The sequence below is a fragment of the Rhinolophus hipposideros genome (genome assembly GCF_964194185.1).
Source record: "Rhinolophus hipposideros genome assembly, chromosome: 26".
Taxonomy (NCBI): Eukaryota; Metazoa; Chordata; class Mammalia; order Chiroptera; family Rhinolophidae; genus Rhinolophus; species Rhinolophus hipposideros.
Genome location: NC_138072.1, coordinates 23,386,767 through 23,402,874, shown reverse-complemented (window position 1 = coordinate 23,402,874; position 16,108 = coordinate 23,386,767). Strand labels below are relative to the sequence as shown.

Here is a 16,108-nt window from a genome sequence, read left to right as displayed (position 1 = left end):
GAGCCCGGCAGAGGGCCCGGTTCTTGGTGTGCCTTGCAAACCTTCTTGCTTGCAAACCATACTAGACAAGCATTCATTAAAGCACCTTTCATTTCAAGCATGTCAACAAGCATTCCCTAAAGTGTGTGCTAGTCAGAGACCCAGTCTGCGGACGGTGATGTGCTCCCCTTTCTGCATGCTCATGCCTCTTTCATGAGCAGCCGTGCCCTGCAGCCTGAAGCTCTGCGAACACTGTCAGTCTCTGCGCAGGTTGTATCCAAAAGCCAGAGGGTCGTCCTGCATCCACAGGTGCAGTCCTGGCAGCCTGTGTCTGGACCATGTATACAAAGACGAAGTGGGCCAAGCACACTTGTGCTAAATTCAAGCTATGGAGGGATGGTTTCACTTCCTTCATGGCCCAGAGAAAGGGGGAGTGAAATTATCCCCCTTGAATGATCTCTTCTTACAACCAAGACTTAGTGAATTCCATTAAAATTGGGTCAGATGTAGCTAGTTGGATTTCATCACAGTTGTATGAAATGTGACAAATGCACCCTGAAATATCAGCTGAACTGTAGAGGGACTCTCTGAATAAAAGGACCAGGGGACATTTAGTGTTGGCAGAACCTGGTGGCTTCTGCTTGTCTCCCTCTGGTGGCCACAAGCTGCTACTGCCCCATCATCACCTAGACACAAAGAAGGACAAAAAGATTCCGCCACAGGGCTGGTTCTCTTGTAGTCAGAGCACGTCTCAGTGCTTCCTGTCCTCCGGCCAGGAAGTGAAGAGCCCTTTGGACGGGCAGTCCAGGTAGAGCGAACCATGCTGGCTCCCTGCAAGGGGCCGACTCCAGACCCTCCCTCTACTGTGTCCTTCCTTCAGTGTCCTGGGAACAGTGACATCACCTAGTGGCAGATTTACACCCACCTCAGACACCAGTGAGGACATGAGTCAACTGCTGAGCAGCATTTTTAGCTTGCAGTGGGGGGGAGGGGATTTTGTTTTGAGGCTTAGTGTTAATTTTGGAATAAAAACTGCTACCCGGAAAAGCTCTCAGCAAGTAAATGATCTGATGCATCTTCACAAGGGACACAGGAACTTCCGGCGGTAATCCAGACAGCCTGCCTGCTGGGCACCAAGGACGCAGGGTCCTCGGACCGGACCGTTGCCACCGCTCTCTCTCGTGCCCTTCGTGACTTTATTTTAATGCAAAGAATCAAAGGAATTCACGGAACTTCCTGGCGTGATTCTGATATTCAAACCAAATTCCAAATGAGACCCTGTTGTTGGGAAGAGAAGCTTCAAGGTTAATTCTGCATGTGAGCAGAAAAAAAAACAAACAAATTTTTGTGGTTAAGAGAAGGAGGTGCAAAAATACTTGAAGCACCTAGATGCGTAGAGAACAGCCTGGCTGCCCCAGACCTTTTCTTTGCCGCTATTCGTGGCTAACAGTGTTTTTCCCTAACATCCCTGAACTGCTCCAGGCCAGCCGTCCTGGCCCCTCGGTCAGTTTGGTCTGTGCTGACTGCTGAAGGCTGGACAGAGTTTTGTTCCAGCACTGGAACAAAGATCTAAGGAGCCAGTGTCGCGATGGAATTTTGGTCTCTAATAACCATCCCTCCATCTGACCTGTCATTTAAGAGCTTCCCACTCTAAGTTGTAGTGGCTTTCCCTCTTCTCATTTGCAAGATGCAGAGAGCTAGCAAAGTCTGTAAGATCCCAGCAGCTGGCCAGAGGGGCTGGAAGTTTCCCCTTGACAAGCAGATGGAGACTCATACCATCTCTAATGCGCACAGGTTCTCTTAGGTTTCTCTCAGCTGCTGGGTGAGGTAGCACCTTCCACTGAGTGATCTCCAAGGGTGGGAACTAACACTGTCCCCTGTCCTGGAGGGCTGAACGTGCAAGCTCAAGTCATCAGACATGGAGAGCACGATGGAGCCTCAGCATGGTGTTTGTGGAACAGACTGCAGCGCAACTTGTGTTATTAAGACAGTTAATCCCTGTCTTAGATCCATTATCCGCCCTCAGCTCACAAGGGCTACAGTTCCTGGAAAGCATCACCAGGTCCAGGTCATGCGGACAGACCAAAAAGAAGCAAATGCATCTTGCGAGGCTCGGGCAGTCCCGGCATTTACAGCCCCAGAGGTGGCTGTTGAAAGGAGCCCAAGCTGGCCCCTTGTGTCACCTTGCGACTGTGCTTAGACATGCCTTTCGTGTTTCCTGGCTCTTCAGATGCAGAGGTTCTAGCACAACAGGGGGGTGCTCTAGTCTAGAGTCAAGTTTGAGTCTTGGCTCGACTCTTACAAGCTGTTGGACCTTGAGCAAGTTACTTAATGTCTCTGAGCCTCAGTTACCTCATTTCAAAATAGACTATTAGTACTCATCTCCTAGAACAGATGTGAGAATAAAGTAGGATGATGCCTGTCGAGCCCATAAAACTCAATAAGTGTTATCTTTGTCTCAATTAGAGGAGTTAGATGGATCAGCCTGATTTGATTCTTATGTTGACAGTGTCAGAACTGACCAGCATTTAGGGAAGCACTTTTGTGTAGCAAAAGCAGCAGCAGAATTAGAGCAAGTAGGACTGTGGGGCATGAGGTACGGCCCTTCCTAAAGCCGAAGCCCACCCAGCTGTGGTCAGCAGCTGGACGAAGAAAGAGGTGACTGGGTGGGCCTATCCCCAGCCCACACAGCAGGGGAAACGGAAATGGATGTCTGGCCGTTCCATGACTGTTCGTAACTGTCCACTACAGCTCGGGCTTTCAAAGCAGGAGAGACTGATGAAGGAGCGAGAAAACAATATAGAGGTCATCCAGGTGGCCCTCGGACCCCAGCACCACAGTCCTGGGACCTGGGCTTTTTCGAGGACCCATTCGATCTCAGTCATATTTCAGCTGATGTTCGGTATTTCACAGGGGCTGCCCTTGAACCCTTACTCCAGCTTCTGATCCTCAGTCCCTTTTGTTAGGGAGGCTGTTCCCTGCCACCAAGCATAGCACAGCCCTTTTCCAGTCTCTGAAATAAGAAGGACAAACTAGAGGATCTCCAAATTCCCTCCAAATGCTAATATTCTTTGAGTTGGTAAGAACAGTCTAAGAGTTGGAAGGGAAAAGTGTTAAGGGAAGTGTATTTAAAAATAAGTCTGTTCTTTCCCTTTTTCATTTTCCAAAACTGTGTCACAAATGGGGCTCTGTGCAGCCTGTCACATGTTTAGCAAGAGTAGGGAGCTGCGCTAGTCGGGGAGGTGACCAGACATTGCTGAGCGCTGCCCCCAACCTCCTCGTTTCCTCCTCGACACTCTCGGGGGGCTTGGCTGTCCTCCCCACGCAGCCCACCATCTGACACGGAGCCTGCCATGGGGGGATGCGGTGCATGCTGAGTCACTGGGGCTCCGAATCCCAGCCCCAGGGGCGGGCAGGGTGTGATGGTGGAGCCCCACACCAGGTGAGGCCACCATTGCCAGGTTAAATGGCAACACCCTGGCTGGAGCGTCTCCCACGCCTGTTTCTTCCTCCTCTCCAGCTAATTTCTCCCCAGCTGCAGTAGAGATGGCCGCTCTCACCTCTTGGTCTCAAGACTGCTGTTCCCCTCTGACTGGATCCCTGAGGCCTTGTTTTAGGAGAGTTCAGTGGGCTGGTGGGAGCGACAGGCAAGTCCCTTGTCTTTATTTCTTCCTCAGACCTCGGGATGCCCAGATCTAGAAGGCAAGCGGCATGTGGAGCCACAGGACGAGTGTGACCGGCCTTCCTGGAGAGTTCTCTTAGTGCGGGAACCCCAGATAGATTACTACACATTTTTTAAAGATCGACTGGCATCATCAAAGGAATGTCGGGCTTGAGGAGGGCCCCTCAGGCGGTGCCCCTCAAGCCCGTAGGGTACATTTCACCTCTGCTCTGCTCCTAGGGGTGCTGAGAGTGAGGAAGAGCTGCCAGCTCACCCTCAGGGCCGGGGTCCCAACAGGGCTGCTGCCCCACAGCCAATTGGTCAATCCTGTGACTTGTGGCTGGCACACCCCCTCCCCCCACCCCGCAAGGCATGAAATGGGGATCACTGTCCTTCGGTGCCACCTATCAGAATGAACTCGCAGGGACTGGTCTCCTCAGATGTTGCCGGAGGCCAGTGGTCACCCGCGCTCTCTGTTTCTTACCCCTTCCCTCAGCTCTTGGGCACAGCACAGCTCAGGCAGGAGCTTTTACTGGTAGCTGTTTGTTGTTTAATCAGTAGACAAGGGAGGGGAACAGGTTGGAAGTCTGCCTTGTAGAACTCCAGGAAACAATAACCCCTTCTTCTCCTACATTTCCTCAAACTTCGGCCCTAAGTTTGGAAAGACTCAGGGACCTCTGGAGAGCCACCGAGTCATCTGAAATTTAGGTACTTTCTTCCCTCCGTTTCTCTGTCTCTTCTTTTTCTAATGCGTTTTCTCTCTGTTGACCGCTGATGCCTAGCCAGCAGCATCTTTGCATGACTTGTGTCATCTGGAGCAGACATCGGCCCCTTGCCCTGCCTGTTTTCTCACTCGTCCTTTCTTGTTCTCTTGGGGAAAATCGCTCAGTCTTGCTGTCTGTTTCTTTGTCTTGATGAACAGTGGTACATAGTACACACAGCATTTGAACATGAAACCCATTCAACGTGTGAGGAAGAAGGAGGCCGCTGACTACAACTGGATCATTAAGCAGGAAGGACAGCAGACAGGTTAGGGCTTCCCTAGCAAGGACGACCGACCACCTGCTCTGTCAGGGAGGGGCCTCGGCATGGTGGGTGGTGTATCATTAAGTGAGATCCCTGCAGGAGGAATACACTGAAAGAAGCATATAAGTCACACTGGGTGACACGCAACCATATTTGCTGCCCAAAAACTTAGACATTTAAACCACGAAAGAAACCTCAATTCAAATCTCAGCATACAGTTGGCAGTGGCTTATTATGTGAATGGTACTTTCCTATTTACATATATAAAGGCTGACTTTGCAAACAAACAGACCTGAAATTTGTCTTCCTGCTCTGTGACTTTGGGCAAGTTCCTTAACTTCTCTGAGCCTGTTTTCATGTCTATAAAATGAAATGAATGATAATATCTACCAATCTTGAAGATTAAATGAGAAAATACATAGAACACGCTTTTCCTGGGACCAACAGTGAATGTTAGCCAGCTGATGTTGTAGGTAACGGAGGTCACTTCTGAAAGATCCGTAGATAGAACACTCCAGGAGTAGAAACGTGGATTGCACACATTTGTTCTGCCCTCCCCATGCTCTACTACAGCACCCCCTGCCCACCTGGTCCCAGCGACACTGCTGTAGCTCCATGAACCCCTCAGATTAGAACGGGTACATAGGCTCCGAGCTAACACGTTTGGTTTTGGGCAGTGGTATTCCCAGCACTTCCCCTGTGCATGCCAACAGCCGATAGTTTTCTTTGCACAGTGGCAATGTGTCCATCTCCCTGGCACTCCCATTGAACTTGGGAAGTTGTATCTGGACAAGAGAAGGATTGTTGGGGGCTGTGGCAAGAGCCCAGCAGCAGCTAAGAAAAAGAACTGTACCTCCAGGGTAAGGACACGGTCTGTGGCCCTGATGGGCGGGTGACACACACTATCCTACTGCTGGCGTGTAAAATGGGGCTTAGAGCACTGGTCCTCACTGTGCCCTGTCTGTTGAGATATGAAATACATAAAAGCAGGATCATGGGAGGCGCTTTCAGAGGTTGGAAGGAGCTAAGTGGTAATTGCCAGGTGCTGTCCTGCCATTATCTACCAGGTCCTGTCATGACCAAATTACCATCATTAGGAGTATGGCCACCTCCTTCTCAAGTTTCTGAGAATCAGGGTGACCAGCCACCATGTGATACTAAGCCCCGGTGCCCTTCCTTGCTGCCACCCATTTTTGGTTCTTGGGCCGTGCCAGGCTTTGCTAATTGTCCCCCTCTAAGCAGGAACAAAAATTTAGGTGGGAACGGGCTTTGCTTACTGTTCTCCAAAGGACTGAAAAGAAGAGCCCACTCTCCCCTCACATTACTGGACTCTCACGAACGTTTCTACCTTGCTGGCCCATCGATGCCCACCAGCTCCCTGATGGCCATTTCCTTCCTTCCGTCCAGATTGTGGCGGCCATCCTTGCCATCGCTGGGATCGTGATGATGACCTACGCGGACGGCTTTCACAGCCACTCCGTCATCGGCATAGCCCTGGTCGTGGGCTCTGCATCCATGTCTGCTCTCTACAAGGTAAGCCCGGGCGCGGGCTCTCTGCTCTCTGGACGAGCACAGCTGGCCGCAGCACGGCTGGCCCGTCACCTTGGGGAACTTGGATGGTGCCTGTCCTTTCAGAGGAGCAGTTGTTCTCACTGTGAGTTAGGCAAACTGAGATTCCCCACAAGACATGCAGCTGCCCTTGGCTTTAGTTCTCTAGAACTTTCCATCAGTGGCCAAACACTTGCAGCATTTGGCATAGAAAAAGGATGTGATAGGGGATTGGCAGAGTCAGATTAGTGATTCCACTGTTTGGCAACGACTGGAGAAGGGTCAGGGTCCCTGAATGGCGGGCTCAGTTTTGGTCAGATAATTACCCACCAGATCGACAGGAAGATTTGAATATCTGGTGCCAGTTTGTCAGTTAAATCTTTTATCACATGGTTGTTGGAGCCACCAGTACTCGGCATGAACCCATATGCATTTCAAGTGGTGCCTGTAGGCTGATTACATCAAAGCACAACTACTGTGTCATGGGGACTATAAAATGTTTTTGACAAAATGTTGGGAACCATTGGAAAGGATGTCCCAAGGGCAGGTCTGGGTGAGATGGTTTTTTATTCCTGCACTCTGACTCTTCCTCTGTTTCTGCCCTATTCATTCACACCTCCCTCCTTTCCTCTCTCCTCTCTATAGTCAGAGGGATATGTTCTGGTCTCCAAGTTGGAAACCTGACTGGGGATTCAGTGAGAAATGAGATTTTTAATGTTGGGATTTATTGGCCCTCGGTGGATCCAGACAGTAGAACAGAAACGATGGAGTACTATAGAAAGTTACAAGAAAAGGCGTTTTGGCGCAGTTTTTTGGTTTCGGGAAGTGAAATAACTGTATCTTCTTATCCTCCATCAGCTCCCTGTCCTCAGTTCCCACAGAGAGAGACACACACACCATCTTCCTTCTCTGGAACACGTGTCACCCAGAGGATGTGATGGTCTAGCACCATTCTGAGGCTTCTAAGCCACTATCCAAATGTGGAAAATATTAAGACCACACTCTGCTCTACCCCGTTGGCTGCATGCTAATGAGAAGCAGAGAGCGTGTAGAAACACAATCCACAGTGAACACAGATATTCTGCTTAGAAGTTTATTTCCATCTCCTCCACTGCCTGGTCTTTATCCAGAGGGCCCAGTGGGTGGAAGGCTGAAAGCAATTTGTTTCCCTTTCCATGCTTCCTGAACATAGACCCAGAAATACCTATGCTCGCTGTCCAAAGCTCAGGGACATCACGACGGACCGTTACTCTCCAGCCACAAAGAGCTGTGAAATGGCTGAGGAAGGAAGAAGGGAAAAAGGAGGAGGGACAACCATGCAGACCCTCAAATCAGACCACCAGCTCCCTAACTGTCAGTAGTTCATTAACCACAGGGACCCGTTGGGGGCCTGCTGCCTCTGTAAGTTCAGCTTCCCGGCCACTGCAGTCACATTTGTCCCTCTCCTTGTGGCCTTTCATGTAATTCAAATATATACAAACAAGAACAGGGGCAAGAAACCAGAGTTGGGTTCCTTCCACTACAACCCATGCTGTTTCTGGGATGTGGGTGGCGGGACAGAGCAGAGATGAGCTGTAATAATCCATCCACTTTCGATTTACAGAAAATGTCCTGGCAACCAGAGCCCTTTTTCTTGGGAGCAGTGATTTTCTAAACGTGGTGTAGAAGGTTGGAGATCGCTGAGAAGGCTCCCTGAGAGCACTGTGTCATCATGGCAGATTCTTTCTTTTTTTTTTTTCCAATTATTTTTTGGTTGACATTCAGTATTAGTTTATATTAGTGTTGGGTGTGCAGCATAGTGACTAAACATTTCTATATTTTGTGCAGTGATTTCCCCTCCCCCATTAGTCCAGTACCCATCTGGCACTATGCATAGATGTTACAACTCATGGCAGATATTTCTGATTTGTGTGGCTGCCTCACCTTCAAACGCTCTGACAGGAGGTAACGGTGTCATGAATACGACACAGACAAATCAAACCCCATGTGAACCCACGGTTCCTACAGGTGCGTCCTCTCTATGTGGCTAGAGAGTAACTGTCCCTCGTGATGTCACTGAACTTTGGACAGGGAGCCTAGGTCAGATTCCCCGCCCTTCCCTGGAGGCCTAGCTTAGTAGGTGGGATTTACCTGTCGCGTGTCTGTCCGTCCTGTGGTCCGGTCCAGCCCAGCTGTACCGACTGCACTGCTTCACCTCCCCGCCTCTTCCTCTGCAGGTTCTATTCAAGCTCCTCCTGGGCAGTGCAAAGTTTGGGGAAGCCGCCTTGTTTTTGTCCATTCTCGGTGTGTTTAACGTCCTCTTCATCACCTGTATTCCTGTCATCCTCTACTTTACCAAAGTGGAATACTGGAGCTCTTTCAATGACATTCCATGGGGAAACCTTTGTGGATTTTCAGTCCTCTTATTGAGTAAGTGGCCCTTGCTCGTCAGAACTCCCAGGAGCAGTGACCAGGGAGCAGGACTGTGCAGCTCCTGGGTACCTTTGGAAACCTGTGCCCTGCAGTTGGAAAGCAGTCTCCTTTGATCCTTACCTTCCCTGTGCTTGTCAACATCGTCGTGTTTCACAAAGGAAAGGCTTTGTGGCAATGACACTGCATTGCAATTCCAGAACCACAGTTGCTGCAGTGGTGGCTGTGGTACCGCTGCTCTGAGTAGTGACCTAACGTCCCAGAGGCTGTGTGTTACCTACTGATAACAGTGCATTCGGGGCCTGGTGAGAAGCCGGGAAATTGTACGTGCCAAGCTCTAGAACATTACCTGATCAGTGTCAGTGTTCAATAAATGTTATCAGATATCATTATCAATGTCATCGTCATCACCTTACTTGATATAAGGCTAGTCCTAGGCGGAAATGCAACCTAGGAGTGCTCACCCGGTTTCCATGAAAAATGCAAATCCCACAGTCAGCCCAGAATTGTCACTGGCAACAGAGAAAAGAAAAGTTACTAGGATGAGTAGGAGGCCCCGTCCTTTTCTAGTGCCTTCTCGTTGGCTACCTTTTCCGAATTTATTTTCCCTCCTTCAAAGCTCAGGGAGGAGAGGGGAGCTGAGTCCCCAAGTCCTGGAGCCCTTGCAGGAACCCCACGTTCACTGAGTCAGAGCAAAGGGCAGAGGGGCTGGGGTCAAATGAACCACGGAGGAGTTACAGTCCTGGGTCGGTCATGAATGACACCACTTTTCATTCTTTATTTCAGCATTCAATATTGTATTAAATTTTGGAATTGCTGTTACATATCCCACTCTGATGTCTCTTGGAATCGTCCTCAGTGTACCTGTGAATGCAGGTAAGCCTATGTGGCTTTCTATATGTGCTTGTGAACACACATGCACACGCACACACTCACCAACACACACATGCATACGTGTACACACACGCTCACATATATTCTCACCGTGCCTGATGTAGAATGTGTGTTTAACTTTCTGTATAAAAAGAAAGCTCTCCAGTCAAACGTTGATGTTCGTTATATACGCAATCTTTTCTCCATAATGGATTGATTTTCACTTACCACACCAATACACAGAAAGTCTAAAGGCATCTCGATTCTTACTGGTGTGGGCGCCAGAGATGACTATCATTAATAGTATTAATAAGCATAGAAAAACATGTGGCAGAAAAAAATTTCCATTTTTGTAAAGTGACTTTCTAGGGCAGAAAATGTGCTCAGGGTGTGACAGGTCCATCGCAGAGATGTGTTTATAAACAGAAGAAGCATCAACATTCTTCTCCACCTCTCAGAAGAGGGAGCGAGCCCTTTCCCAATTACTGGGGGCCTTTGTTTTCCACAGGGTACTTGCCACTCACTGAGTCGGCAGCTCTTATGAAGAACTGTCATCACCTGCCAGTCACCTTTTCCTTTTCCTGAATCATTCTGGTGTGAATTTAGGTTTTCCTTTCGAATTTCCCTGCCTTACACCCAACCTCCTGTCGAACCTGTTCTCAGCCAGAGAAGGGTTTGCAAATCACTGTCCCCATAGAACTTACCCCTGGGTGCTGGCACTTTCAGGACATTAGAGGGTTAGTTTCCCTGGGAATGGCAACCCCTTAGCATGGTCAATATGGTGCCAAGACTCATGGAAGCACAAAGAAAGCAGCTCTCCATTTCCTAAGCCTTTTCCTGTGGTTTGTTTCCTCCCTCTTCCTGTCCCACATGATCTGTACATTGCATTGGTCTGTGTATGCCTCATCTGGCCCGGACTCTTCTGGAGTGCCTCCGGGCCGCATGGAAGAAGAGGCCTGGCTGGGGCGTCAGGAGACGGGCTCGGGCCCTGCACCACCTCTGCCCACCTGGAGGACGATGGTCCCAACTCATCACCTCTCTGGGCCGTAGCTTGTCTCCCCTAAAAGCGAAAGTTGTACCTCCCTTATTACCTTGGTTGATGTGAGAACGAAGTGAAATAATCTATGAGCAGCACTTCAAAACGCAGAAAGCCCTTGAATTGCTGGAGTGCTTGGTAAGAAGTGGTCCGGCCTGTCAGTCTCCAGACACCACAGGCTTCGGAAAAAGAACTTATCAACTTCACGCCCTACCTCTTATCGCCTCTTTACAGGCACACAGTGCTCTCAGTGTGGAAGCACATTCCAGGCAGCTCTTCTAGAGACTGATCAGAATCACTTCTTCTTACCTACCTATAACGGAAGAGATTTAATAACATGTCAAAGGAAGGACTCCCATTCATTTGTCAAGGAGGAGAGAAGCAAAGGAGTCTGCTAGTAGCTAATGCGTCAGAGCAGAGCCACTGCTTCTGGCTGTTCCCTGACATGTATCTCCAGAGCAGCCCATGTGTCCTCTAATTGACCATCTACATCTGTTGAATTCACAGAATGTTCTGCCAATATTAAAAATTAAAGTATTTCTGAATTAGAGTAGGATAAAAATGGCACTTAAACTCCACAAAAGGGCTACTAACAAAGTTGTTTTTTTAGGTTTAACTTTTACCCCTCTTACTCTTTCTCTGCCCACATTCTAGACCAAGGGAGCATCAAGGAGTGGGGGCAAGTGGAGGAACATAAAGGGGACGTGACAGAGCCAAGCCTCAAACTGGGCAGCAGAACACACCGCCCGCCCCCCATACACATGTGGAGAGCTGACGGACAGCTGTCCGGCCATTCAGATTTCAAAAGCCACACATTCTGAAGAAAGCAAACCCTCTCTCGCAAAATGATATAAGAACAAAGCAATTTGGTGTTAGAAGGCAGGCTGCAAATTGGCTTTGTCTGGTTTAGTTAAGAAAAGAGAAAGAAAGGAAAAAGAAACCTTGACCTCCACAGCGCTTTTGATCTTTTGACTGTGAAGAGAATGATGAGTTGGATTTCTATTAACTGACATGAACCCCGTTCCTCATACTGATGTGAGTCAGAAATGTGAGTCAGGAATGAGCCCTGAGCGCCACGGGCCTTTAATAAACTTAGTCAGCGATGACACAGGTGGCATTAGAGCCTCACACTAACATCCTGGGGTGGAACTCGAATTGGTTTTTATTATCTTCAAAAACCCAATTCAAGTTTGGTCTTCCAGACATAATATGTGCACGTTTGGTGAAATACGCTCTTAAATTATAAGAATAAAATCTGTCGTTGTAGAAAATATGAAAAGTACCAAACATATAAAGCAAGCAATAACTTTTTCACGGTGCTGCCGCACCAGAGGTGGCCACAATTAAACTGTGATGTCTATATGTGCATAACAAATCAGTGTCTGAACTAAGGTCAGTCTAGGGACGTGCACACAAGTGCAGGGCCTACCAGAGAAGTGTTACCAAGTGAAATTTGCTAGAGGCAGCCCCTGCCTGCCGGAACAACCACGGTGAGGAGGGGTCTGTGGCCAGGAGACACTGCTGCCCGCCCTGCGCTGACGCCTGCCCAGGCCCCACCTGGCTTCCCGCTGAGTGACCATTTCCTGTGTCTCTGCAGTGGTGGATCACTACACGAGTCCGATCGTCTTCAATGGGGTCCGGGTCATCGCCATCATCATCATCGGCCTGGGCTTCCTCCTCCTGCTCTTGCCCGAGGAGTGGGATGTCTGGTTGGTCAAGCTGCTCACCCGCCTCAGGGTGAGGAAGAAGGAGGAGACAGCGGAGGGCGGCGGGGACCTGGGCTCCGGACCTCGGAACAAGAGCAGAAGAGCCCGCCCTTCCTTTGCCCGCTGACGATGTCAGTGTCTAGAGCATGTGGGGACGCTTGCGTTAACGATTTGGAGGTCTATTCCTGACGGGAGCCTCAGTGGGTAAGGTGTACATACCTGTACAGTTTTGGTAACCTGCGGTAAGTTTTACGGTATTTATTGGCATGTCCAAGTTGCTTGCTCTTATTCACATCAGACCTTCCACTTAAGGTACCAATTCAACCTGAAAGAGAAAAGGAAAACCTCTCAGCTCTTTGTTCAGTGAATGTAAAGCAAGTTAAAATTCTCCTTGCCTAGGTTGCTTTGGGTGACAGGCGTTCTTGACAAGGCAGGGCGAATGTTTTGAAACTTAGCAAATTACATCGCACACTGTGATTACGTTTCAGCTATGGTAGGTCATGTTTTGTTTTATACCAGAGCTGTACTCTTAATTTTAAGGGATTTCAATGAACCAAAAGATAACTGTAAGTTAATTTGGATGGCAAAACTATCGCTAGGACTAGTCTGGGGGCAACAGTTGGAGGACGACAGGCCTGACCCAGATGACAGGAGGGGGAAAGGGTCCTGTCTGACTCCAGTCAGCTTGCTCTCAGGCGTATGTGTGAGATCGCGCCACAGAAATCACAGTGCCTTCTACAGAATTTTCGTCTTTACCTATGTGAAGCGAGGTGACATTATAAGTCACTGGCTCCGTCTTATAATTTAGATGTAGAAATCTTTAAAAACAAATAAAACTATATGTGTGTGTGTACAAAAATGACAGCACAGGTGACCAGGTAAGGGAACATGGCTCTCGGTGTGTGACGCGCATACAAGGCAGGCTATGCAGGAGGTCAACTGCTGTTTGCTTTTACTTCATGACCAAGACCGGAAAATTATTTACTGAATCTGTACATCTTTTTATGACACTTTTAAGCACCAGGCTGTTTACTTACACAATTTAGGTCTGCCAGAAAATTCTATCTGTGATAGATCTGTAAAGAGGGACACGGGGGTTAGAGTTTACTATTTTTGAAGTTTACATTGTTACATACGAAATGGAAACCTTATTTTGAAATGTTGTCATAACCCAATGGTGCACTCTGTAACCTTGGAGTCTTTTGTTTCATAGGGGCAAGGGGCATTCATGACCTGAACTTTTTAGCAAATTATTACTCTCAGTTTCCATTACCTGTTTGGCCAAACAGATAAATAAACTATTTAAAAAAGAAGCATTTAGTGCTGTCTTGCTGACCATTGGCTCCGTTCCCACTACACTAGTTCTGACTTTCCGGTTAGCCTTACATTTTTCTCTTCACAAGTCCCACCTTCCTGCACCCAACCACGTCAAGGGCAAAACATTCTTATTGTAAAGACAGATTTGACTTTCACAAGAATGAAATGCAGAACAATCAGCCCTCGTAGAAAATAAGTCTTGAGGCAGCATTTCCTTCCACGCCACACCATGTCCTCTTTCTCCCTCCGGGAACCTGTCCCTGCTCAGCTCTGGGCATTGTTTCCGGTTCCTTCTCCTTTCCACAGCTTAGCGTACAATGGTCTCTCATAGCTGCCTCAGAGTGTCAGCCTCAGTCCTTAAATGGACCTGGCCTTCCCTCTCGTCTCCCACACCTAACTTCTGCCTTGAGTGTCCTAACCTAATTCTAGCCCTACAGAAAATTTGATTTACCCAGTTTTGGTAATATCTCTACTGATATTCCAAACAGCTGTGGCCAAGGGCTGTGAGGTCCAATGTCTCACTGTACAGCTGCAAAGGGCCGGGTTCTCTGAGAGGGGGTGTGAGCAGGAAGGTGGCTCGTCACTTTTGGACCCCTCCTCCTTCCACCCACACCTGCACACCACAAACATCTACACGCCATGCACACTTGCTACATGAGGTCAGAACCAAGAGAGTCTAGCTGAGCTCTCCCGGCCCAATGAGACCAATGTGTGCTGTGAGGGGGAATCCCCTCAGCCCTTCAGTGGAGCCAGGGGCAGCAGGATCCAGGAACAGTCACCTCCATGACTGTTGGGGCTCCAAACCCCTCCATTTACCCCAAGGAGCCAGGCAAATATTTCCTTTGTAAGCCATAACATGAAAACTTGGGAAACCCTGCACTCAAGCAGGTTTACCTTGACCCAAAAGAATAGAAAGCAGGAACTCAAAGAGATCATTATACTCTTATGATCGTAGCAGTACCATTCACAATAGCCAAGAGGGGGAAGCAACCCAAATGTCCATCCAGGGATGATGGGTAACTGGTGGTATAGCCCTACAATAGCAATAGCATTTACAAAGATAAGGAGGTAAGAAATGGTATGCCAAACGTTGAGAACTGGTGACAACCAAGTTGTCTTTTTTTTTTAACTTTTATTTATTTAAGTGTGTTTTTCCAGGACCCATCAGCTTCAAGTTAAGTAGTAGTTGTTTCCATCTAGTTGTGGAGGGCGCAGCTCACACTGGCCCATGTGGGGATCAAACCGGCAACCTTGTTAAGAGCACCGCGCTCTAACCAACTGAGCTAACTGGCCACCCCAAGTTGTCTTTTATATACACAGGTGACTATATAGTTGTTTTGTTGGGTTGCGTTTTTCCACATTATTTGTTAGAGGGTTTTTTTCCAGTTTCATTGAGATATAATTGACATGTGACATTGTATTAGTTTAAGGTGTGACCAGAATGATTTGATGCTCGTATGTATCGCAGAATGATCACCACAATAAGCTAGTTAACATCCATCACTACACAGTTACAGTTTTTTTGTGTGATAACTCTTAAGATTTACTCTCTTAGCAACTTTCAAATACACAGCACAGTATTGTTAAGTATAGTCGCCATGCTGTACATGACATCTCCAGAACTTATTTACCTTACAACTAGAAGTTTGTGCCTTTTGACCAGCTTCACACATTTCCCACCCTCAACGCCCACCCCCTGCCTCCAGCAACCACTAATCTGTTTTCTGTATCTATGAGTTTGGCTTGTTTAGATTCCACATATAAGTGAGATCAAAGGGTATTTGTCTTTCTCTGTCTGACTTATTTCACTTAGCATAATGCCTTCTAGGTCCATCCATGTTGTCACAAATGGTAAGATTTCATTCTTTTTTTAATAATTGAGTAATATCCCATTGTGTGTGTGTATATATATACACACATATATATACACATACACACACACACACACACACACACACACACACACACATATATATACACACCACATCTTTATTCATCCCTCGATGGACACAGGTTTCTTCCATGTCTTGGCTATTGTAAATAATGCTGTAATGAACATGGCGATGCAGATATTGTTCCAAGATAGTGATTTTGTTTTTTCCAGACATATACCCAAGAGTAGACTTGCTGGATCCTATGGTAGTTTTGTTTTTAATTTGTTGAGGAACCTGCATTGTTTTCTGAAGTGGCTACACAGTTTATATTCCTGCACTTACTGCATTTTAAAGGCATTTGAACCAACATTTTTAAGTTGAGAGGTTTCACGTAAAATAGGGATTTCTGATTTCTCTTGAATAACTTCTCTTGAATAAATGCAGCAATATTAGGGCTACATTTCATAGCAAAAATGAGCTGACCCCTAGCTGTGGCCACACCATTCAGAAGTGTCTGCATGTGTGTCTGCACTGGCCTAGGTTCATTTGCGTTACTTACCTGGGCTCTGTAGGCCTTTCAGGTTACTCCTCGTGCTGTATGGAGTTGGGGCCCAAGTGCGTAAGATAGAGGGCTAGGCAGATACAAAGGGAGGCATACATGGCCCACATATAAAGAGTA

At 47.8% G+C, this 16,108-nt stretch overlaps 1 protein-coding gene across 3 annotated transcripts in view; it reads left to right on the top strand.

The window, feature by feature from the left end:
• Window positions 1–13,581, top strand: part of SLC35F3 (solute carrier family 35 member F3) — a 288,066-nt gene extending 274,485 nt beyond the window's left edge. For 2 of the 3 annotated variants that reach the window (XM_081039045.1, XM_081039044.1), the window contains exons 5-8: window positions 6,074–6,199; window positions 8,431–8,623; window positions 9,410–9,499; window positions 12,130–13,581. In XM_081039045.1, coding sequence (XP_080895171.1) covers window positions 6,074–6,199; window positions 8,431–8,623; window positions 9,410–9,499; window positions 12,130–12,365 — 645 coding nt within the window. In that variant the 3' untranslated portion in view covers window positions 12,366–13,581. The remainder of the gene's footprint in view (window positions 1–6,073; window positions 6,200–8,430; window positions 8,624–9,409; window positions 9,500–12,129) is intronic. The other variant, XM_081039046.1, reaches the window with a different exon arrangement.
• The last annotated feature ends 2,527 nt before the right edge of the window (window positions 13,582–16,108 follow it).